The sequence below is a fragment of the Chelon labrosus genome (genome assembly GCF_963514085.1).
Source record: "Chelon labrosus genome assembly, chromosome: 14".
Taxonomy (NCBI): domain Eukaryota; kingdom Metazoa; phylum Chordata; class Actinopteri; order Mugiliformes; family Mugilidae; genus Chelon; species Chelon labrosus.
The window spans coordinates 20,655,057-20,681,047 of NC_140347.1; the positions used below are offsets into that span (position 1 = coordinate 20,655,057).

Sequence of the window (25,991 nt, forward strand, 5' to 3'; positions counted from 1 at the left end):
CAATGCATTCGCAAATTTATTTTAAATTGTATTTATTTTAACTCTGGCTGCCAGCTATTGCCATGGCACAGACCAAACATCTGGTTATGCATTTCTGAATGTGTTTTTTCCGTTTCAGAATTATTCATTAATGTTAATTAATGGACAGTTTTACAACTGACACACAGTGTAACGACAAACAGATCATTTTTTTTTGAACTGCTGTAAATCTCTGTCATAACAACATGCAATTTGAGCCAACCAATCTCTCCTTCATAATGATATCATTGTTACAGCTTACCTCTGCTCACCCCTGCTGCTAGACATTGAGTGAGCACGTAGCAGCCTGCTGGTTATACTATTAGCAATACAGATGAGAGATGTCTGCATGTCTGCAAAGTCAACCTGTAATTATCATGGCTGTATGTCCCGAGGCAAGAGACTAAGTCAGATTTATAGATTTATTCTGTCTTCAAATTAGCATCATGCCTCGGATTCCAGCATTTCATCTTCCAGGCTGCAGGAATGTTTTGAGAGTAAAAAAAGGGAGTCATTGTAATTCACAACTACACATCCCAAAACCGCCATCTGTAAAATGGTGTTGGAGAGGCAGCTATGTGCGAGTGTACTTTTCAAAGCACACACATTAGAAACCTCATTTCTCTGCAGCTGTGCTCCTTTTTGTATTTTTGGAAGAGCTTGGGACTGTTTGGGATGAGTTGGGATTAAAAAAAAATAAAAATATGTAACTTTGTACATTGTTTGGAAATGAGACTGGACTCCTACAACAGGGAGACGTGCAATTAGACGTCCACAGCAACTGGAACTGCATTAGGTCATTTTGCCAGTTTAGACCTCATGAATGATTTTTTCCTGCTGCGTTGACATGCGTTGCCGCCTCAAGGCTGGGTTCAGCAATCCATTCACAAATAGAGCCTTTCAGCAGTACATCGAGAGACACACATGTGGATGCTTAGTTCGAGCCGTGATTAAAACTGAAATTGCATTTACCACAACACAGGTTAGATCACATTAAAACATGTTCCATTCACCTACTTAGTCTTTTAGTTTGTAATGCATTTTTATCCCTTTTTGTTCTCTGTGATGGCACAGTAAGATATATAAACACACATAGGAAATTAGTTTTTAATATATATAATAAAATAACCTTTTACAAAGACAAGAAAAATCCCAGTGGTAGCATGTACCAGGATTTTACTTACTTACGGTGTTTACATTACTTTGGCTAAGTCATTTTATACTACAGTTCTCTCTTTTATAGCATTTGGTCCATGATACTCCACTACTTTTATCTAATAAATACTATTATTAATACTTTTGTAACATGTTATTTCTAATGCAGGACTTGTAATGAACCATTTTATTCACTACTGAATTCACTACTGAATATATATATATATATATATATATATACACTTGTATATATATATATATACACATATATACACATATATATATATACATATATATATATATATATATTATTTATTTATTTTATTTATTTTTTTTCAGGTATGCATGCAAATTCAAATATTCTCCTGTGCCACGTTTTGTAACAACATACTTCTGTGCAACAGAGGTTTTGAGAGTCTTGCTCTCACGTAAAAACGTCTCCCAGCTACAGTCAGCTTGTAATTTTTCACAGGCCAATTTAATCCGCATGCGTTTTTCAGCAGCGCATACTGGAATGTGTTTAGTGCTGTCTTACCCCGCCGTACTGTAATAAATGCGTTCCTGCGCGCCAATATGCTGTTTGAATTCCCTCATACATTACAGTGGGATTGCCGCTTTCTCTTTGAAGTTAAATGCTTTCTCCGTGAGGAGTAAATACATTCCTCAGCTGGCTTGTCCTGGACTGATCTCTGCTGACTCAGAGGAGTGCATACCTAGCAAACATCTAATTGACAATGCCTTGAGGCTACCTCTGTGCATGCTTTGTGTGGAGAACAATGTTTACAGTTCAGCCCAGTCCTTGGGGTAGCGACACCGACACTCAATTGTGTGTTTCTGCAGACATTAGTACCCCACTGTTGACAGCAAGAAAGACACATTCGTCTTGCAAGAGGTGCAGGTGATGCATATCATCACTTTATAAATCCTTCCCCGAAACAGCTTCATTGTTCTACTGATATATTTGTGCAATGCTTCACACTGTCGCAGCTTCCTTTTCTATTCAGTCTTGATCTGGGTTGAGTTGGAGTGCTCCCATCTGATCTGAATTTGATATTCGCACAGCAATAAGATATAAGACCTTAAACTGTGGCACAATTGTGCGAGCACTCTTTTCAAATGGTTCTCCTAAGACAATGCAGCCAGTGAACTCTGGGAGCTCTGGCCTGCCTGTCTGCGCTTCAGGCTGTATTATGACTGGTTCAAGTCGGCGTCCTGCTCGTACATCTTTCTAAAATTATACACCACAACGAAGAAAAGCGGCCACTTCTAAACAATGTCAAAAATTCAGATTTAGGTGCCCCCCCTCCTCATTTTTTTTTTTTATTTTTTTTTTATCTTGTTATTGTGTTACACAGGGACTGAAAGACGAGTCACAGCATTATGAAATCATGTGAGGAGGGCAATTATCCATCACAAAAGCCCCACAGAAAAAAAAGGAATAACCCACCGGCTTGAGAAGACAACAGAGCCTTTTGTTCGCCCCATTGTCAGTGACACAGTGCCGAACTCCTCCTCATAATAGCTTGTTTCTCCAGTGAGCTGTCTGCATTTATCAGGGATACTTTGTTCTCCTCGGCTAGTAAACTGAGTTTCTGATACACATAATAGACAGCTTATCTGTAAGCTCATTCAGGTTGCGACTGGCTGTTTTGACCTCCAGATCTGAGTCACGGCCAGCGCAGAGTTAATGTATTCTCCCTCGCGCTCTCTGTGCATGACACACAGTCATTTCTGTTATTGACATTTGCCTAGAGTGACGGCATCATGTGACCAGGGGGTGTCACGTGACCCTTGCCGTGGAGTTGTATCATCAGTGCAGTGTAATTATGATGCTGACTTAGCAGTTCAGCTGCTTGAACTCTGTCAACCTCGGCCTAGCAACTATTGTAAAATCTCTGAGTTGTTGACAAGTGACCGCACAATGACAGGGTGGCCACAGTGGCCACAGCTATACTGTACCAGCTTCACTGGACAAGGACTGGAGAGAAAATCAGAGTGGAGCAGGCGCAGGGATGTCACCAAGGTCCTCAGTCATGGTCAGAAAGTCTTTGGTATGAAGAAGCCACTGCACGTCTCAGCTCAGACCCCGGCGGCTGAACCTGTCTTCACCTTTAACACAGCATGGCATATATAAACCAGACAGCGGGACTTGTCGAAGACCAGCGTGCTTTCACAGAGAAAGTAGCATGAAGAATCACAGAGGTGGAGAAATAGCGGGAGACTGGTGCGTGTGCCAAAGTAAGGAAGATATATATAAGTCCAACTCCATCTACTTAGCACACAAATTAAACCAACTTGTCAGTGAACATTTAGAAATCATCGCTTGGGTCTCAGCGGGCCTCGCTGTTTGAACTGCAGTGTAGGTAGGCACTGTTTATCCTGGACCGGGCCCTTGATTAAAATGAGGAATGGAGGAAGAAAAAAAAAAAGAAATGGCTCAGTCTCTCGGTGGTCAGCCACAGCCTCCTCATCGCAGCCTCCACCAATGATCTTACTTTACCCCTTTTATTTTTTTTTTCTTGCAATTTTATGTAATCACAACTCCAAGAGCTATTTTTAATGTGTGTTTGGGTTGTGCGCGCGCCATTCGATATTAAACATTTCCCCTTATTACTTAAAGGCCGACTTTATTTTCCCTCATAGCTGTGACTCCAAAAACAGCTGTCCAGACACCACAAGAAAGGGCCTTAAGTCACTGGAAGATGTAGATACCACTGCTGGACTCCAAAAGAAAAATATCTACTTTTCGTTAAGATTATACCATACCGTACTTCACCAAACAATTCACATAGAACATCAACATCCTCTCGCCGAAGCGGCGTCGTAGGTTGAGTTTCTGCTCCTCCGTGAGTCTTGGACCGGGTTGAAGCGAACGTCTCCGCGGCTCTTGCTCCATTCTCCGGCTGCGAGTCGCCAGTCTGCCTCGGCGGCGCTGTAAGGAGATATTTACGTTCGCACCAGCGGCGGGGCGGCCAACAGGAGCTGATTGCAAGTAGCGGTGTTTGTTTCCAATGAAAGCACGTTAATTCGGGCCCGGCCGCAGTGTAAACTACCTTGGCGTTTTACAGATGTCGCCTGTTAAAGTGAATCACTGTACCTGCCTGTTTGCCCCGACCGGGCCGTTCTGATGCCTCGCCAGAGAGAGTACACAACACGAGCCAAAAGGGCTATTAATAAGCCCTACCTTTTCTAATACTGTAATCCTTCCACGTGTGTAATGTCTGCTGCTAATTATGTCATGTCATTTTTAGCGTTCGCAGAGCAATACAGACAGCCTCTGTCTGAGTTAATTTTAACTCATCTTAGGTGTCATTATCCCCTAATATTTTTCCAGAAATACTCAGCTGCAAGACACAATTTTCTGCGAAAACAGCCGCCTGCGAAGGTCATCCCCCGCGACAAAGAGAGGAGACCGTCTGCCGTGCCCAGCAGCACTACATCACACGCGTGTTAATAGCGTGCGTCATTTTAAGCGTCTTCCAGCACATGATACCTCTATTATGTTTCTTTGAGAGCTTGTGATAACAAAGCGAGTCCATTTGAAGGTGTGTGGTCCTGAGAGGTAGGAGAGCGAAAGTGTCTGGCAGGGTGGGCCATCAACCACAGTCCTCAGGGCAGACCTTGGCCAGAGCTCAGGGTATGGCCAAGCACTTCAGCTCCGCGCAGACACACAAGTATAGCAAGTGTAGTATACGGCCACCAGTGGAGAACCAGTAATGAATGAAATATTATATTCCACATCATATTCCAGCCTTAACATTATTACCCAAACATAAAGGTATTTTTTTTTTTGACAGCAAGGAGTACATATATTACAAAATTGTCTCTACAGCAAAATTAAGCCTCTGGACTGGCGGTGCAGCCCTCTTTTTTTTTTTTTTTTCATGAGATGCTGTATAGTACTTCCACCTCTACTTATATACACATGTCATATGATTAGATATGTTAAAACCATTAAACAAAACAGATGGGCTCTGCCTTGCTTAGCTCTTGTCTCGACGTAATTTCCAAAAAGTCTTCCAGTCAGTCCGGAGCAGAGTCGATAAATGCATTTTCAAATGTTAATTTACCAAACGTTCCAAAAACATTATTCTTTATGAAAACAAAATCAGACCTCGCATGGTTTCTGGAGTCAAATCATGAGAGTTGCTTACAGACAAGAGTAGCGCTTCCAGTCAAGGTTCCAGTGATGGAAAAGTTTGTTGTGGTTTTCTTAAGGTGGGTGAACCGCTGACCTGACCGAGAAAAGAGGCAAGAAAAACAATATTTGGCCTGCTTTAGCTAAACTTTGTTACTGTATCGGGCAGGGGAGGGGGGCTCCATCATTTCTTCTACTTGCAATCACTGCAGTTCGTCCCGAATCCGTGCAGAGATATCCGAGACTCCAACATCATCACAGTTGAGATTTTTGCCATCAAGGTTGTTTATCACACGCCATGCCACCCAAGAAGCTGCGTTTCCTGCCACATGAGCGGGGCTTGACATTCATGCTTTATTTTTCATTCCATGTTTTAGATTCAAGCACGATGTGCAAATTATATCCCCATCAAACTTCATGTAATTTAGTGTGGCTCAGCGGAACTCACAGCGGGGCTGGACTCTGTCCTAAAGTTGAATGCTTCTGACAGAAAATCATCCATTTGCAATAACCTAAAAAATGTTTATACATGACCTTAAATATTATTCTTGAAATACTTCAGTATCAAGTACCAAACTAATCCTTATGTATAGCCGGTCTTTGCTATTGCAGTGCTGATCCAAAACGTATGAAGTCTAGCAATTATTAAGGATTCTGTTCCATAGTTTGGAGTTTTTATATTTAGACTGAAGGTAAACTGCATGGGTGACATGATCGATTAAATCTCCAGATGGAAACGGGTCCTGTGTGATATTCAGCAGTGTGTTTGCAGAATTTGAATAGCCCTTCCCTAAGGATTCTGTAACATGCGCTGCAACTCAAGAGGCATGTTCTTGTTTTAGACAGCAAATATTTACAAAGCACCGGGCCAAGGAAAATGTTTCACTGCACAAAAATAAGGTAGGTGGCAAGGATTTGTGGAAATGCTGTTGTGCTGTGGAGGAGTGGGCGGAGGTGCTTATAGTTTACGTTTGACATTTTTATTCGCTTTTTTTTTTTGTTTTTTTCTAAACTTATAATGAGGTCAGTAATATTAGAAAGAAATAAGGGCGCAGACTAGAATATGACAACATGCTGGGCTTGAGCATTTGGACTAAAAGCGTAGAGCGTGTAATTAGGTTTTTATGGCTTATTTACTTATTTTAAAAAAAATGTTTAGCAAAGATTTTTTTCAGATTGAGCTACAGGCACTAATTCATTCATTCGCGAAAAGAGAAAAAGTTAATTGCTGATACACATTAGTTTTATATGTTAGTTTGGCCGTGTGCTGTCATTTTTCAGAAATTGTTTCTAAAAGAAAAAGGTTATATTTGTTTTATTATTGAATTACTACATCTTAAAATACTCAGCCAATTATCACATTGTTACATCAATGCCATTATGCTTCCTGTTTATACCATATAGCAGTTATCCATTAAAGCTAATTACAAATTACAAGTTTTCTACTTTCATACTGTAAGGTATCTTGCTTCCTAAAATGTTTTAGTTTCATCTGACTAGCTTTAAAGACACTAAAGTCTACTACCACCCAAAACCAACTGAGGTCAAATTAACTTTGATTGTGGTGCTATAAATTTGAATTAAAATTTTTGCAGCGTGATTAATCCACAATTCAGTTTTCACTGGAACTACTGCCTGAACTTTCTACCAAGGAAGAGTTCTTGCAAAAACTGGTCATGGTGATAAGTCGCAACCACTAATTATCCTGTTAGCCGTGTTTGTTAAACGCAGTCCAAAGTTTTGAAGAAATTCTGTTGGTGGGGGGGTAGGAATATTAAGGTTTTTAAAATCCTTGGCCCACGAATGCAAAACTACCTGCATGGCTAGTTAATTAGATTTCCTTTCTTTAAATTGCAACTAATTAAACGCAGAAAGTTTCTTCTGCCAATAACAAACCTTAACAAAGTAGACTGGTCTATGTCTGTGAAGGTTCTCAGCTCTCCAGGTCAAGGTATATCCAAAGACCAAGCTAAAACAAGAGCAAATGGACTTGTAGGGTTTCTTGAATATGTTTCACCACTCATCCAGGTAGCTTCTTCAGTTTTAAACTCCCCGTCAGTCTTTAGAACTGAAGAAGCTACTTGGATGAGTGGTGAAACATCTTCAGGAAACTCTATAAGTCCAGTTGCCCTTTTTTTTTTTTTTTTTTTACACAAGCCTGGTCTACCAACCCAAACCTCTGCTACTTAGTCACACTTGCCCGCTTGCTGGTGACAAGAGACCTGATAACACTTCCAAACCTGACCGAGCTCCCAGCTTCATTCCACACATTCCTCCGCGCCTGTGCTAATACCCCTTCTGCGTTTTTGATCTGTTGTAACAAACACCTGTGATCGCTGATCAAAGACGAGCCGTGCTGGGATGTGTGAGAATGCTTGTTTATGTGTGTGGCATAGGTATGTGTGTGTGGGTGCGTGTGTGTGATGATTCATGGCTGATTGTCATGACCTGCCTGCTCTGCGCTACATGCTGGCGAGGCCGTTCTTGCAGGGCGTCTGTGTTTGCATGTCTCCGAGTGTTAGCGAGGCAGTGAGAAGGCATCCCTTTCACGGAGAAGACAGGTGGCCAATGATCTATGGCCTCTTACAGGAATCGCCCACGTCTGTCGCGTCTGTGAGAGCCGGTGAGTGCTCGGCACAGGCCTGGGTATGTGCGCAAACACGGCTATTACAGTAATAACACAATAACATGACTAGTGTCTGCGACAGAGCAACACGTGAAACAGGAGACAGAGAACGAACTCGGGCTGCGCTGAGGCGACTCTTCAGACGCTCTCCTCTGTAAATAAGCAGAGTGTCACACCACCTCCGCTTCCCTCCACACACACACACACACACACACACACTAAGTTTTCTCTCTCTTTCTCAACGCTGCATACGCAGACAAACACACACGCTCTTACACACCCAGTCTCACACACCGCCAGCCCGCCAGCCAGCCATTCGCTCCTCACTCACACCCTCGAATCTTACCACGCTCAGCTCTCCCTGCTCAGAGGCAGACAGGAGCAGCACGGCAGCCTGTTAAAGGAGTTGAGGGACGGAGCGGCAAAGAGAGGGAGAGAGGGAGAGAAGGGAGGGGGATGAAAGAGTGAGGGGAGAGCAAAGCAGAGAGAGCACTGTTCCCCATATGCTGAGGGGGCATGGGCGGTTGAACAAGCTGCCCCCCACAAGCTGAAGCCTCCTGACTCATGGGAGCGTCAGACCCCGGTCCCAAGAGAGCCTGGAAACGCTGCCGAACCACGCGCAACAGAGAAGGAGGGGAGCCAGAGAGCGCAGAGAAAAAAGCCCGTGGAGAGGAGAGGCGAGGGAAGAAAGCCACAACGGTAGGCTGTCCCACTCAACTGCTGTGCCGTGATGACGTCAGAGGGCATGTGACCCAGGCTCTCCAGTGACGGCACATGGAGGGCAGGAAAGAGACGAGTTTTAAAGCTGGTGCCTTTTGGGTTGTGTGAGGGCTCTGCTCGCCTCCCAAACAACCACAGAACCACAGACGTGCGGCTCGGGGTTGGTGTTTGAGGGCGACCCGGAGTGTAAATGGTTAATCGTCGCGGGCCAGCACCAGTCACAAGGACGGCGCTAAGCGAGTAAGTACGTTCCAACCACACTCGCCAAGCAAGCAAGTCCGACACCATCTGATCTATCCGCAAAGGCGATATTTGCCTCTGCAATTTTTTTTTTCTCTATAAAACCAGACCTGGTTGTTACTTGTGGTCATCCAAATAGTTGATACGTAAAAGCATGTCTTGTGGATGGCTTTTTCCATTTTTTTCCTTCATGACATGCTCACGCGTGCTCTTGGTTTAGGACGTGTCAAGGGTCACGGAAACCACAGAGGAACAAAAGTGGGGCTTGCTGCGACCAGAGGCAGCTATGGCATCTAACAGCCTTTTCAGCACAGTGACACCATGTCAACAAAACTTCTTCTGGGGTGAGTACTGCTTCGCCGGCTGCTTTTTATTTTTTCCCTGCTTGAAGGTGGGTTAGGGGCTCGGGTCACGCGCAGGACTCGGGGTCAGGTGTTGAGGTTTGTGGAATTAAAGGGTTTGGGTAAAACGGTTCAACGTCTTGGATCCGATGGAAGCGTTTGCGTCCAGATGAGTGGAGGGGATCAGCTGAGGTCATTGAGGACTCTGCTATCAAGGTCCAAGCTTTTGTGGTGGAACAGAGACCCAACTATCATCAGGGATTTTTTTTTTTTTTGTGGCACACAAATGCAAAAAAGTAACTATAAAAAAAAAAAACTCTGCGCTTAGAGATTCCAGTATTTACTCTATGTGATGTTTATAAATATTTCTGAAAGAGCGAGATGACATGTTTGTGCAACATACCCTTAGATTTACAAAGCGATGCCATTGCGGAACCAAAAACAAAAGCACGGGTGATATTTTTGACAGACGTAAACAGACGACGCACAAGAGAGTTTACAGTTGAGCATTGAAACAAGATGTGGGGATCACAGGGCTGTGTGCGCCGGGTGTCTCTGTTGTGCATGGAGAAGGAGCTTATTGATTAGTTTGCCAAGAAGGCTCTGTAATCGCTTCCTGAAATTGTTCAGTCACGCTGCTGTCGTTGATTAATCAGTGTCGATTTCTGTGGCCTCCGGGGAGCGTTTAATCGGCAGACATAAATCCAGACCGAACAAGAAGTTGATCCAACGTCGGCTTTCATTCTATGAACTCTCAAGTCAAGTCTGTAGTAATTAATTTAAACCTATAACAATGGCTTTGCTCGGATTTATTGCCTCTGCACAAATAACTAAAACGATCAAATTTGATTTAGTTGGGATGCTAAAATCTTAATTAGCTCTTTCTTCTCCTAGAAATATTTCACTTTAGAAGCTTATTTTATTTCTTGTGTTTTCTTACTCTTTATTTGTCCAGTTCTTAATCCAAGATCATCCCTCCTCTCTAAAATGAATGTATAGGAAACCAAATATCAAATATGTGAGCCAAATTAAATCCTGTGAACAGTAGCTGTGACATCCTAATGATTTCCAACTACCTGTGAAGGCCAGCCTTGCACGCTCCAGTTTGGGGCCTCTGCTTTGGCTTTGCTGTGCTCTGCTGTGACAGCTCCTTTAATTTAATCAGCTAAAGAAATGATGTTTTAGGTTTGCCGGATGAGTTTTCCCGTTCAAAACAAACACGTCCCTTCCCCCGCGACAAGAAGGGGACAGGCTCGGTTTAAATAGACCCCCGGCTGCCTCCCGCTCCGGTCCGCAGCCTCCGCTCCTCCTGTCCAAATCAAATGTTTAAAAGATGTTTTTAAGAAGTCGCCCCGTGGTCAGGCACAGCTGTTACGGGCTCCTGATCCGCACAGAAGCAGGGTGGCTCCTAATGCGCTCTGAAAGCCGGGAGAGAGTGAGCGTCCTCCACCAATCACCACCACCTATTACCACGTTAACCCCCTGACCCCTCGGTGCGTCTCAGGGGTCGGAGCGCGGGAGAAAGAGAGGAGAGGAGCACCGCCACAGGAAATTGAAAGCATGCTGTGCTAGTGGCAGGCAGACAGACACAGAGAGAGAGCGGAGAGCAGAGCAGAGCAGAGCAGATGTGCACAGATGTTCAGGTAGGAAGACTCACAGGGAAGACACTCACTGATCTCTTCTCATAAAGTATTGCTGATTGATACTGTGCCGCGCCTCATTGACATTGCCCCTGTTTATGAACATCTGGGCAATAAATCTGTCAGTACAACCACAAAAAGTCCCCTTGACAGCACAGTGTGATTTTGCAAGACCACCAGCTCTTTCAGTTGTATTTATAATTCTGAATAAATAAATGTAGTGTAGTGTAGTGTAGTGTAGTGTAGTGTGTCAGAAATTAGGACTGGCATCCTGAATATTTTTACTTCGGTCAGAGAAAAAGGATGTTAAATATATCATTAAAAGCACAGATTTCAAAACTAGACGTCTTAACTCAGAAGCATTAGCTGTGTTTTCTCTTATCAGTTCCTCTCAACTTGAATCCATATGGTGGACGTGAATGTGATCAAGCCGAGCACAACTACTGCCCTTTTGTTTATATAACATATTTTCTTAAGTTCCCCTTCTATGTTTCTCCTGGATCATTTTGTCTGGCGTCAGCCAGTTTGCTGAGAGTTACAAAATATTGTTTTGCCAGTTAGAAAGCCACATTACTCCATTCCGTCTGTATATTTGCGTTTATTAAGGACATTTTTAATTTAGGACTGAGCATACATTCCCAGCGATAAATTGAGCTGACTTGAGGGAACGGGCAAATATTCCAAATTGAGAAAAGGGGGCTCATTAAAATTTGTCTTGGCATTTACATCAAGCAGTTTTCATTTAAATTGCTTCAAATACATTTTTTATAACTTCTCATACTGCCAGCTCGGATGGAGAGGGCAGAATAATCTTCAACATGTGTGGCACCCACTCAACCACCATGCCTCTCTGGGGAACATTTAAGTGCCTCTTTTCTCTATTACAAACTTAATTACATATAGACAATTAAGTCATGGGAGCAATTATCGTTCAGTAAAGTTGCGCTGTCGCAGTAGAGAGAGAGAAAAAAAAAAAAAAACTGCTTACAGAGAGAGACCCAAATCAACACGATCAAAAGAGGACCGGGACGATGTGGGTAAATATCTGAAGACTCCAGGCGGAAAACTTTCCCCAAAGAAAATCTCCAATAATTTGCAGGGAAACCGTATATGTATTTGAGTATTTGAGAAAGGCAGCTTCTGTTGCATAAGTGTTGCCTTAGATCTAACCACAGGCCTGCTTCTTGGAGACATCTTAAGAGTGAACCAGACATCCTCCCTCCTCCCCCCGTAGCCAGGCAGAGACGTGAAGCCCACTCATCAATAGGTAATTTGAAAATGCCAGGGGGGGAAAAATCTGAGCGCTTCACTGGCTGCTACTGTGCAGGGAAGACTCTTCCCTTAACCCGTGGCTCAAAGGAACTCTATTTAGCGTCGCTTAATTGTACCTCAGAGGCAAACATGTTATTTAATCCCGGCAGGCTCATTGATGGAGTAAAATGGCGCTGTTTGTGTTTGCGAGCTGCGCCAGCTATTAGGTCTTATTAGTGCTGGTGGTTCGCATTAGTCTTCATAATTCCTGGGGGTAATCAGGGAGGTGCAGAGTGTTAATGTGATCAGGGTTTAATCAAAGATAGATTAATTGGTCTGCAATTCCACTCAAACGCAGTGAATGGTGGGCTGATTGTGGCCAAAAATAGGCTGTAGGCAGTTATTAAGGTCTAAATGAGAGCGTCGTGGGAGCACTAGAACCTGGGATTTTAATGGCACCAAATACGTCTTTCTCACTGCTGATGTGAAGGTTGTGGAAGGTTTTCTGTAATTAAAAAAATAAAACTACAGTGTCAATGAGAGTTTCTGAGGCGAGCGAAAGTTAGGACTTCATTTTCAGTCACTTTCCTTTATGCTGCAGATTTTAAAGGCTGCTCCAAACCTGTAATTTTCTATAAAGTGTGGTGTCCTTCCTGTAAACTGACGCACTTTGTTTCTCGTCTGACTGCGGAGATCTGATTCGTGTAATGTCGGCTTCTCTTCTGTCTAAATAAAGCTGTGAAAAGTTGTTGGAACGGGTTAGATTACGCTCAAACCTGTAATAAGGAGACTGCAACAACAAATGGAGAAATCAGTGTAAATACTCGCAGGACATTCTGTGTTATCCCTTGTTTTATCCCCATATTCAGTAGCTGTGGGGCTAATTACTCTATTATGATAGGGTAACCCGCCTGTAGACTGTGCTTACTGTAGAGTTCTGCCTATTTGAAGTGATAATAGACTCAAAAACAATCTTCCTCAAAGGGGCTATAAAGCTTATTTGCCAAACACCGTTAGAGCAAATATCTTTGCTTTTTAATTAGCCTCATACATCAGTGCTAAATATCTTTGCAGTGTTTACTCGAGATAAAAGCCAAGCTATTCTTGGATAGCTTCGCATAGTCGTGCCTCGCATAGCTATGATTTTTGAACGCACCATAATTACCAGGTAGCTTGATGCCACTGCGTTAACCAGCGGAGCTTTTAATGCTGCGCTGTGCTATTTTCACACTTAACAAGATCCTGCAGCCCATCATCCATTTCAATAGCATCATGCTGGGCGAATTACCGTTATCCGATATAAGCCCTCAGAGAGGAAGTAACTACCTAACACTTTGAAAATTGGTCTATCTTGGAACCGGTTCACCCTAATGAAACAGAACACCAGTATTATAACTCGGTTCACTCTGCTCTTTCTCCTTCACGTCCTCCCTTGTCTATTTATTCATGTTTTATTGTAGCTGTTTAAGTCAGAAGATGGCTTTAAGCAGAGCTGATACAGCAAACCGCAGGAAGGCTGAACGGTATTGTTTCTCCACGCCTCCCCGCAAAAAAAAAAAACGTTTGCGCCGGCTTCGCTTCCACTCTCCCGTGTTTCTATAAGGGGGAAATATGGAGTGTCGAGCCTTCTGGATGTTTGGATTCAGCCTGTAACGATGTGAGCGAGAGCGCGGCTACACCAGCGCCTGCACAAGGCCTTACCTGTTCTGCCCCACGGCGGGGAAAAGCGCAGGTTTTTCACCTTGTTGGTTTAATCTTAAAGGAATGCGGCATCCCCTCTGACTCAGGCAGGACTCCCGAATATATAACCCTGCTTTGCAGCAGATCAGGAGAAGGCATGGACGTGTTTTGTTTGAAGACATTCTAATTATTTACATGATGCAACACAGTACGTGCAGGATCGTGTTCGGCTTTTGAGGAGAAGGTGAAACGAGACGAGTAATCATCAAAGAGTTAGCGTGAGCTGGCTGCGATCTATAGCCTGGCAACACATCAGTGGAGCCGTCTGAGGGGATAAGTACAACTTGTTGCAGTGTGTCTGCAGACGGTGGTATCAGCGCTCGCTTTTAATCATTTATTTTTTGGAAGCTGGGAGTTTGGAATGTAAAAGTCATGAAATAATGACAGAACAGTTTGTAGTTATCAAGCACAATAGAGTGTGTGTGTGTGCATTAAAGGTGTGTGTGACAGGAAGATCTGTCCTCTTGATTAATGCTCTCACTCAAACTGGCACCTGGAACCAATCCCCTTGTCCTGCTGCCCCCATGTTCAACGTGTGTGCATGTGTGTGTGTGTGTGCATGCCGTACACTGTGCCTTTAGAGGGACTGAGGGTGGGTGTTCAGCGTGAGGCGCAGATGGCACAGAGGGACTCGGAGCGGAAGAAAAGAAAGGTGTGTGCTGAGGAGGGAACAATAGGTGGACGTGCAGTGGAGGGTATGGGGTGTCATTAATAGCGCGCAGGCCCCATCTCCTAATTTGCTCAAATTACCTGCCCACACAGTGGGCCCCCCGCCAGCGCTGAGGTGTGAACACAACAGATCAAATACACCTGAAAATCAGAGAGCCCACCCACTCAGCAACGCCCACACAAGCCTTTTATGGCGGTCTCGCCACTCTGAGCGCATTTGTGTGGACGAGGCGTGTTTTTGTTCGTCATGTTGTGATAGAGTTAAATGTGGGAGTGGTAAAAACATTAAAAGAGAAAAGTGAGATAGGATACAAAGGAGAGGATCAGTTCGAGATCATGAGGCATCCAGCAAGAGCAATACAAAACTGACTCTTTCAAACCACCTCCCATATGGCACCGTGGGGGTGGTCATTTGCCATCATCATCCCTCCTTGCCTCCCTTCTTCCCTTTGCTTCCTTCTTCTCCTTCCACTTAAGTCCTCCCTCCATCCTTCCCCTCCCACCCACGCTTTCAGGAACAAGGGGCCGATGACAAATGTGATGGGGCGGCGATGCTTTGGTCACCGCAATAATCAGAGTCACCGGCGCTGAGCCACCTGTGGCGCGCACAAGCACACGCTGGAGACTCGAATTCAAACGTGTGCGGGGACACTGAAATTAAATATGCCCCGGAGACACAAAAGGGGCCAGGAGGGTGTGTGTAGGTGTGTGTAGTGGGATGCTGGTCTTTGAACTTTGAATGGTGTGTATAGCTGATATTGACAAGTCTCTGGGGAAGAGGGAGGGAAGCCAGAAAGGGTAGCTTTCATTTGTCAAGTGGCCTCCAGAGGAAAAAAAAAAAAAAAAAGAAAGAAAGAAAGGAGGTTGCGTGCTTATACTTTTACCCCCATCTTTAGCATTTAGAATGAATGTAAAATGGTTTAGAGTACACAGTAATGTAATTAGAAGCAGATACAAGGACACTTTTCTTGCCTCTAAGTGTTTCTTTGCCAAACAATTTAGACCTTTCACTGGCGCACAGATGCACATGATGATCACTGCGATCACAAATGAGGACTAGAACCAAAGGAGAAGCCCAAAAACCTTTCCCAAAGTTTATTTAGTTGTCTGCTTGTCTGGGAGCTTTTTGTCACAGCTTAAAGAAGTTGATTGTCACAAGAGATGCATTAATGATTATATTAGTTCTTAATTAATATTACTAGAGCAAGACTGCGGTTTAAGGCCCTCATCAGAAAGAGTTAGAGTTATTAACAAAGGCATTGCAGACATTTCATTTCCTTTTATTTGCTGGCAGCAGCATTACATTACATTGTGTTCTAAACCACTCATTATGTGTTAATCTATTTAACGCTAAGCACGTTAACATAGTGTTCTTTTGTCCTTCAACTTTGCTGTAAATTTTCTGAAGTCTGCGGCGTCTTCTGCTTGTGGAAACAAAAAAAGTTTCGAACAATTTCTGCCGGAACAGCAGTGTTACAAAACTGCAGAATCCCCCCCCACGTTACGTTTTCTGCTTGTTTCAAAGTGCTTTCCTGTGACCGGAGCTTTTTGAGAACTTATTTTCACGTTGATCCCGGAGCTGTTCCAGTTCACACAATCCAATCACACCGCTCCGACAGGCGGCGGCAGCGGCGGCGGCTCCGTCTGATCAGGGTCTATAGACATGCACGCCGTCTGATCCTCGCTGCAGCAGGCTTTTCAGTCTGGAGCTGAATCCTGTCACTCACCCAGACAGCTGCTCTCTTACAGTCGTCTGTAGTTTGTTTTGTTGTCGCAGTCAAAAGTTTCCCTTCAACTGTTGCTCTGTTCATTCTATTTTGCGTCTTTCCCCCAGAGGAAATAGGTCTCTCTCCCTCTCCCTCTCTCTTCCTTCTTTTTTGGACAGAGACCAATAACAGGCCTTTTCCACTTCACTTCTCCTGATGCTGAATGAGCAAAGGAGGATCCCAGAGGAGCAGGAATATTTTATTAGAGTGATATTTTGAAAGTTCCTCTCCTCCTCCTCCTCCTCCTCCTCCTCTGTCTTTCTTCCTCTCCCGTGATGGAATTTTAGGATGCTGCAACAATTCTGTCTGTGTGTCTGTGTGTGTGAAAGAAAACAGCTCACACAGAGCAAAGACAATTCAAAGCTACAGCTAAATGACAGGCTGGGAGCTCCACTCTTTTGAATTGTATTGTTTTCTTTTAATGCCTGCTTGGGAGAAGGATTGGTGAAAAAAAAAAAATAAAAAAAAAAACACACTGAAAAAAAGCCCAATTGGGACAGAAAGCGAGCAGTCTGGTCTCCAGAGAATTACTCTCAGCACAAACAAAAATGGCAGTCATTTTTCTGCTGACAAACACTTTTTTAATGCGAGGGTGTGTTTTTTTTTTCTATTTTGTGAAGTTGGGCTCTTTTTGTTTTCTTATTTATGACAAAGCTTCCATTTCGGGATAGAAAGGGGCGAGTATGTATATCGCAGCCTTGATTTACTGTAGCTGCTTGAAGATGTATGAGGAGAATAGGGCAATGAGGGGACGTCGGAGTCCTTTAGTTGGGAGCAGCGGTTCCTTTAAAGGCAACAGATTATGTGTGAATTTAGATAAATGTATAATTCACATGATCTCTGTAACAGCCACAGACAAATTTACTTTCACCAACAAAGAGACGCTCTGGCATTTAGTTTTCCCTACGCACAGGATGACACCTACGCACTCTGTTTGCGCGCACAGACAGACAGACAGACAGACAGATACACACCCTTTTCCTGCAGGACCCTGCAGATGCAGCAGAAACAGTAGAGTCGGCCTCTCTGGTAAACAAACAGTGAGAGGCTGCTGGGAGTCTTCACTGGGCCTCTAAATTATAGTCTGGTTAACCAAAGTCTCAGAGCCAGCCCCTTTACTGCTACACATATACCATACATACGCGCACGCCCACACGCGTATGCGCACATATGCACATGACTACGTACATTAAAGGCACTATAGAGGCACACGTATACAATCGGGTTCTAATGGGAACTTGTCTGTGCTACAGTTGAGTTGTAAGGGTAGAAGGTTTTATAGACATAAGAGAGACTGAGAGGGAAGCACACCCTAAGGGCCCATAATAAATATTACCCAATCATCAGGCTCACACTGTGAGCCTATTACTGATGAAAAAGAAGCCCTCGCAACGTAAACACAGGTTTAATGTTTACAGCTTTTAACCCTCTATATCCGTTTTATGATTCTCAGGTTTTCTTAACTGGAGTAGGGCTGGTCTGTGACGCCTGAGACATGGTTCAGGGAGCTTTACGATAAGCCTCCGTGGTTTGTAAGACGTCAAATATTTGCCTCTTTTGCAGGAACGATTCAAATAGAGCACTTATTTGGTGATAAACTTTTTTAAACCGTGGTTTACTGAGAGGATCTTGGCTTGTTTAGAGCTCCTTTAATTGTCTGTAAATGAGTTCTGCAACTACTGGGGACAGTTTTGAGTCCCTGGAGGACGCGAGGACACATCAGAGTGATCTATGGTGCCATAAAATCTAGTTAAAATATTTAGGATGATCAGTTCTCTCGAAATTATTCGCCGTAAATCTTGTGCTTCCAGAGTGACAGCATATTCCGAGCGGACAATTTAATTGTCAGCTCGAGACCACATCCCAACAACCCCGTTGCCACGGAGGGGTTTTTTATGTGCGTGACGTTCGGATTCTCAGCTTTGCCATAATGCAACACCACAGAATTGATTGTGTTTGAAGGACAGCGTTTCACAACCTAATTGATGTTCCCTCTGGGAGCGAGCAGTCGATGAGTCTCTGCTGAGGACTCGATGTAGGCGCTGTAAAGCTGGCGTCATCGGAGTTTCAGCTTGGGACAGAGCAGAAATGACATGTAAAGGCCTTGTCCTTGAGTAACCAGCAAGTTCTGAGTGTACGTGAAAAGTACAGGGTCATAGGTCACATAATCGCACAACATAGTCATACAACAGTCATTTATCTTCTGCATGGTTTCCCTTAACTTCGATGATGCTTTCGCCCATTGAAAATTCTTTTCCAAACATGACTGGAAGTGATTTTGTCTGAGGACATCATCAGGCTGGAGGCGATGAAAGTGAACTCCATCCACCCGTCTCTTGTCTCCACACCCCCACCTTGCCGTGAGTCATTTCTGACCAGTAGCCTAATAAGCACAGTGTAATTACAGGCTAAGGTTTAAGGCAAAGGCCAATCTCTGAGTGAGCAACATCAGGCGTAGCGCTCTCAACTTTAACTCATTCAGCACACAGGGCATCGGATCCTGCACGTTAAGGCCTCTCAAAGCGTTCACGAGCCGAGGCTTCCTGGGGCCGTTTTGACGTCTGAACGGTTTGGAATTCAGTACGTATGGCTCCAGGTTTCAGGGTTCAGACTGAGTGCGTTGGAGCTGCTCCGAGCTGGACCGTGATCAGGAAGAGATCAGGAAAAAAGAGGAAGGGAGCGAGATCCAAACGCTCAGAGTGGCTGTTGCTCGACGCAGCCCAGTGCGGTGGCTGCTCGCGCTGCCTGCCCGATACCACTTTTCTTCATTTTCAGTTTATCTGATTGGCTGTTGTCTCGATGTTCGACATGTTCACATGACTGACTGACAGCTTTTATGGTGATTGCCCCCCAGAAATGAAACAGCAAAGCAGTGCCAGGGCTTTCACTAAAGCTTTTCTGCTCGGACGTAGAAGTCCATTCCTAGTGCCCATTGTGTGATGATAGCCAAGCTAAACAAATGGTGTACTTAATACAAATTTCAAATGTATATGGGACATTTCCAGGTGTGGGTTTCCTCCATCTATGGTTAAATGTTTATGTCTGTGTGCAACTGAGCATCCGCGACAGACTTTTTCCCTCCTCCATCTGGCAATTCTTCTACACCTTCCCATGTTGATTTGGACATTCCTCCTCACTGCCTCCATACATACACATACATACATCCTTGCCTCCTGTCTGCTTCCCCTTCCTCCCTGTCTCCAGCCACTGCCTGTCCTTCCTTACCTTCCTCCAGTCTCGACACAGGAGCAGTGGAAATGGGCGAGCGATAGGCGATAGCCCCCCTGTGAGCGCTAGTCTGGGCTGCTGCCTGTTCGCCTCTCTCTGCGTAGTCACCCTATCTATCTCGCCTGTGCGTCCTCACCTCACATAAATCATCCTCTATCGTACCACACAGACAGGCAGAACAGAGAGAAATATCCCCCCGTAAATCTGGTATTAGTTTTACCTCGCATAATGAACACAGGGCTAAACGGACCCGGATACATGAGAACAGCATGTCTTGCAGATGTACTATAAATATTTTGATACTAGCCGGCTAGTTTGCAGAGGGGAAGTAGACCAGTGAAATACACAGAGGAAGGGAAAAGTGTAAAGTGGAATGTTGGCCTAGCCCGAGTGTCTGTATTGTCTTTAGCACCTACAGAGGGTCTCAGTCCAAGAAAAACGCTCTTTACAGGGTTCCTGTTCCCTGCCGTGGTCCGGTACCACTCCTGGATACGCTGCGTTTCCTTCAAGCCAATCCTTCAAACTGGTCTCAGAGGAGCAGGAGGAGGGGGGGTCATTGTTTGATTAATAGCCCGATCAGACCTGATTGAGTGATAGATGGTTTGAAAAGAAAACCAGCACAGCTTTAGGGACATTCTGGGACCTAGTCTGGGAAAGGCTGCCCCAGGGAAGGTTTGATTGGTGGAACGGCTGAATTGAAGTGAAGGAGTAATAATAGCTTAGCTAATGACACAAAAGCTGCACAGAGATTTTCTTGATGGCTTTACAAATATACTGTTGCAATGTAAAGACAAACTGTGAAATATAAGACAACACTTGCATTCAGAAGTGGAAAAACTGACCCCCCCCGCACACTTTATGGCATGTTTCTGGGCTCAGCCTTGGGCACTGTCACCCTACTCCATTAAAGAGCCACACACACACACACACACACTACACACGCACAGGAAAACTACAAATACACATGCACTCTTTTAGTGCATTGACAGCAGGTGGTGTGTGACACGCCAACATCTGAAGGCTCCCTGGCAGACACAGCAAGAGTTCTCAGCTCCTTGCCCCAGTCGCTCTGATCTATCATTGGGACTCTTTAATGGCAGCCTTCGTCACATATTACTGCTTTATTTTCTCCTCTCCATCGCCCAGGCCGCAGAAGTTCCTTTTTTGTTCCTATTTTTAAGTACAAGTGATCTCAATTAGGGACCTCCATGAAGGCTGTAGGCGGCAGACAGTCAGAGCAATAAGAGCGGAGAGGAAATTGTCTTTATACCCCTCCTCTCTCTCTCTCTCCCTCCCTCTCTACCCTCCTGCCACAAGCATTGAGCAGACGCCCCCTCCGTGTCTCCATCTCTTGCCTTGTTGCTTTTTATTGCAAAAAGAGTGAAACTTTTTCTGCATCGAACTGAAATATACGTACATTAGACTCCAGCTCTCTCGAGGGCTATTACAACTTGGATTGCCCTCTTTGAAAATCGTTGCACAGGGACACACACACACACACACACACACCACAAAACGTGCCATCCTCATCCTAACAGTTCACGGTGATGTCACGGGCTCGGTCGCAAACAGTCATTAGAGGCTTAGCTGTGATCTGGGATCAGTGCGTGGATGTGAGTCGGTGAGGTCGCGCCGATGAGGTCACGACGACTTCCCGCCCGTCGTCATCCTTTTCAGCCGGCTAGCCGCTACGCTAATGGCCCGGCCCGCGTCTCTTGTTCTCCTGGTTGACTGGCTAGCGGACTCTGATATTTGGCTGGTTCGCTGCCTAGCCTGGTGGGCTCGCTGATTGGTTTGCTGGCAAGCACGCCGGGCTGGTGGCCTGCCAAACGTGGAAACATCCCGTTAGAGCAGAGAGAGCCTGGGCCTCGTCACTGCGCCCCTCTAGAAAGCTATAATTAAGTGTCTTGAAAAATGCACCAATGTGAAATGGAGCCTTAATCCTGAGTCTTAAGTGGCTGTACTTTTCCTCTTGAAGGACGAGAGTAGAGTATATGCTTGTGAATAGGAGAATGACTGGGGAAGAGTGGTACAGAGAGACAGTAACGTTGCTCACGAGTGTTTGTCTATTAAAAAACGTATAGCCCGTGAGCCCATGCTCTTTTTTAGCATCAACATGGCGCTTTATGTGTCCTGTCATCTTTCCTAATGAGGTGTTGTACTTAGCGAGGATACAAGGGCCTCTTAAGTGTACATCTGTGTGTGCATGTCAGATAGTGAAAGAGATGTAAAGTGAAGGATCCTGCACGGTTAGTTTACTGACAACATTATAGACGGCGTGTGTGCCTACATGTTAGCGGCTCACGCAGTCTTTGTCATTCCAAGCGGGAATGAGTACAAGAAGCTTTTATTACACGCTTGATATCTCGACAGGACGATTAGTCAGAGAATGTCAGCTGAGTTTGATTTTTATTGAGAGCAAATAATTGAAACTGAGCGGCAGAAATACAATATTACCATAAATCATGAAACGCACATCCTGCTCAATGTGGTACACTGTGGTTCCTCACTGTTAGTGACTTCTCCTACTGTGCGATGACTCCAAGCCAGTGTAACACAGTAGATGAATAATACCAGAGCTGAGGGAGACGATCCAGCTGTGCGCCAGGCGAGCAGAAAACCCAGCGAATCGCTAAACAGCTTTATGCTCGATTCATTACTGCATCACATTAAATCTGTTAATACCGAGCAGGATCGGTCAGATATCTTAAAAGTCCAGCGTTCACATTTAATCAAACGTTAAAGGATAAATCCGCAGCGGCGAAGGGGAGAAACTGTATTTTTGATTGAGCATATTCTGGCACATTAACGCCTGCTCTGCTGTATCCCTCACATCTCCTACGACATCAAACGGTTGGACTTTAAACTCGCGCAAAGTTTGCCCAATACCTCTAAATGACAGAGAGCCAGACAGCGAGGCCTCGCTGTATGAATGCATCCTGTATGGAGCTGGAAGACAGATGCTGGATGTGCAGCGGAGAAGTAAAGCGGAGTCAGATGGGACAAACACTCTTTGATGAGCCGAGCTTGTCAGGGCTGGAGTCACGACTAGGTGGAGGGGGGCGTTCAAGGCCTGAGGTCGGGCAGGGAAAATATGCCGCCTGTGATGGGACAATAACAGAGTGCAGCAAATCCAAATTTAGAACTAATTAGTTTGCCTTAGAAAAGTTGCAAAATTTTAACAATGTACTTCTTGATGGGCCTTTTACTCATAAACCATGCAGAAAGACAGCTCAAAAATGAAATTCCATCTCAAATTTGAGTCAAGATTAAAAGTAATAGGCCTTATTGAGCTCATGGCATGAAATCGACTCGAAGGTTGTTATTATTTCATCCCTAACATTTCCTAAATTAAATTCCACTACAACATTTAGGATGTTTTCCACATTATTCCACATGAATTCATCGCTAAAAAAACAATATTATCTGAGCTGAAACTTAACTCTGTTGGAATAACCGGCTCCACGGTTCCTGCAAGGCCATGTTTATCGCTATTACAGATTTAATTACTACTATTCACATTTATCCATCCATGAATTGTTAGTTGATCTTTGAGAATGTTGGACAATGTGAACCATATTTCTGGTGTTTGGGGCACAAGGAAGGGAAGTGTAACTCAATCACTCTCCACCCCCCCCTCCCCATCCACATGACGAGGTGCCAGATGCGTGTCAGTGCTTTCAGACTTTATATATATCCCTCCCACATCCTCACACTCGCACACATGCTAGCAGATGTGTACGCCTGTGCACACGCACGTATATGGATACTTATGAAACATAAGAAGTCGAGTTATTTCAAGTGCTCCGGCTGAAGTCCTTAGGATAAACCTTTTTTTGTCGCAGCACAGAAAACCTTTTGTAAAACGTATATAAAAAAGTATATCCAAGTTTAAAACGTGAAAACAAACTACAAAAGCCCTAACAGGATCCAAATAACCCAACAGCTGTGCCTCCCAGTAGTCCCATTTATTTTGAAACGGGCCCGAAGTATCAAAGACCTTTGTCTTAAAGACTTCTCTGCAATAAAAGCCTGTTTGGGAGCAACGGAAAAGGAACACAGAGTGGCAATACAGATGCTGCTGTGTGATGTGGCACTCAAACAAGTCTCCCTGGGAGACTGATGGGTAATCAGGGCAGAGGGTGGGGTGGGTGATGAGAGCCAGCTGAGATACGGAGTCTCACAGAGGGTAGATGATGCCCTCTACAGTAGACGCAAGAGGGGCAGGCAAAGTAGACCTTCTCCTCTGCGTCTTTTAGAGCAGCATCCACATGGAATATTTTAGAAATAAAAACTGAGAAATTACTTTTTTTAAAATGTATTTATTTATTTTGTTCATGTATGACATTGATGCAGGACTTTAAAGATGTAGTTTGCTTTGCTTTGCTTTTTAAAGACACGATTGGAACACAAATTGTAGATTTTAGTTTTATTATTCGTTTGCAAATATATCTCAATTCCAGATTAAATACTGTCGCTACTGATAATTTTCAGTGGTGTTCAGATGATTTATTTAAGTATAAATAGCAATTGTAAAAGATAAAAAGCATTACTAAAAAATATGTGCTGAAAATATTGCAAGTAAAAGTACTTCTAATGCAAAAAACAGCCCTGTGAGAGTGATAGTAACTGTTGTGTCTGACATTACTGGATCCATTCATTTGAGACTAATTTGAATCATTTACGATTTAATTAGTAGATCAATCTAGAAGAGTTCATCATATATTTTGAATTTGTTTTGTGGTCTATGTAAAGTCTAAATCTGCAAAGTAGCAAAAACATTTAAGTGTCAAATATGTAGTTGCATGTCACATATTTTCCCACTGAGCTGTATAAAAGTAAAATAAAAAATTAAAATATTCAGGTAAAAAGCAAGTCTTTAAGCGCTGTGTCTCAAAATTAAACTAACTCCACTACTGTCATTTTATAATGTGATGTCGTGCGTAATTACGCATTCTCGAAATAATCCATGGACTCATATCTTGGTGCTTTTTTTCAAATCGTTTAATTGTCATGTAATGAAACAGTACAAAATCTGGTGAAGGTGGATTTTCCATGAGAAGCTTTCCCGAAAGCCACGTGGATTGGCGAACATAAATTAAAGCCCGATACCTGTACACCTGCACAACAGCTCTCCCCTGCGACCGGGTGAAACTCAACTCCTGCGTCTCTACCTGACTCACCGCTCTCCGGTGACTCACTCACTCCTGCCGTATGGAGTGCAACTCACTTCTCAGCCGGGCTGGTCTCTGTGAGACTGCTACTGCGAGCCGCATATTGTGGTAACACAACACGGTCTGATGGAGCGGTGCGTGTTGCTGACTGGAAATGACCACCTCCGGAGTTAGGGGTGCGCGAACGGTCCAGAGGAGCGGTGATATGTCGGTACGTACGGCAGACTGTGCGAACTCTTAGGTGTGAATAACGACAGGCAGAGCGGTGTGAGACTTAGCTCCATGTGTGTTTCATGAAGGTATAGACATTACACGGGGAGCTGTCCGGCTGCCTATATAGGCGTGATAGATTATGGCGGAGGGAATGGATCTGACTCCAGACACCACGTGTTGGAGTCGCATCAGCGCAATAATTGCTGGGCGCCCGAGCTATATAAACCACAAAAAGCCTGAGCACGGGAAACCCCGGCCTCCAAATACTAACCACATTTACGGCTACAAAAACGGGATTCGTTTTTCCGCCTCCTTCATCTCACCGGCGATGATTTTTCCCCCCTCCTCGACTTCATCAACCTTTTTTAACCCTGTACACAAAACCTGCGCCTCGACCGGAAGACTTTACAGAAAATTATGTCCAAGTTATAGGCGTCGCGGGATTATAAATAGCCCTGTTAAGTATTGTTAAAGCGTATCCCTTTGATTTTGAAATCTTTTTTGTGCGTGTACATAGCCCGCGGGCTTCCACAGTGCCTTTAAGTTTGGCACAAAGACTTCAATGACGCACCTGGAGCAGCGCTTTGACTTTTCTCTAAAGGAAGACAGACAAAAACCTTTTTTGAGCATCTGGGTCCACTGTTCCATTTTAGCCCTGCTTTCTTTCGTAATTGTATAGCCTATTACGCGCTCGGACATTTATTTGATGTTATTTATATCCACACATGAGCAGCTACGCCTGCGTTATGGCACACGGACTTTTCCCCCGAGAAGCCTGAAAAAAAGACCTTGTCATTTAAAACATCATCAACTTTTCAAGGGTTGTTTTTCTTGCCGGGGAAAGAATATTTTATGTCGTTTGAAGGCGCCCACTGAAGTTTGTAGTGGAGAGGGTTTTGAAACGCGGTGTGCGCTCGGCAAGTCCCATTTTCCATTGGCAGGCGCGCTGAGGTTCCGCGAGCAGCGGCGCACACTCCGAATTTCTCCCTGAGTGTGTGAGAGAGAAAGAAAGAAAGAGAGGAGCTGGAGAGCCTTCGGTGCCTTTTCTGATAATCCACGCTGTTGTGATGCG

The 25,991-nt window shown here is 44.3% G+C and overlaps 1 protein-coding gene across 4 annotated transcripts in view; it reads left to right on the plus strand.

Moving 5' to 3' along the window:
• The first annotated feature begins 8,387 nt into the window (after nt 1–8,387).
• runx2b (RUNX family transcription factor 2b) overlaps nt 8,388–25,991 on the plus strand; it is a 36,799-nt gene continuing 19,195 nt past the window's right edge. For 2 of the 4 annotated variants that reach the window (XM_084560174.1, XM_084560177.1), the window contains exons 1-2: nt 8,388–8,897; nt 9,118–9,241. In XM_084560174.1, the coding sequence (XP_084416300.1) occupies nt 9,184–9,241 (58 nt within the window). In that variant the 5' untranslated portion in view covers nt 8,388–8,897; nt 9,118–9,183. Of the gene's footprint in view, nt 8,902–9,117; nt 9,242–24,434; nt 24,918–25,991 lie in introns of those variants that run through there. The other 2 variants (XM_084560175.1, XM_084560176.1) reach the window with 2 other exon arrangements.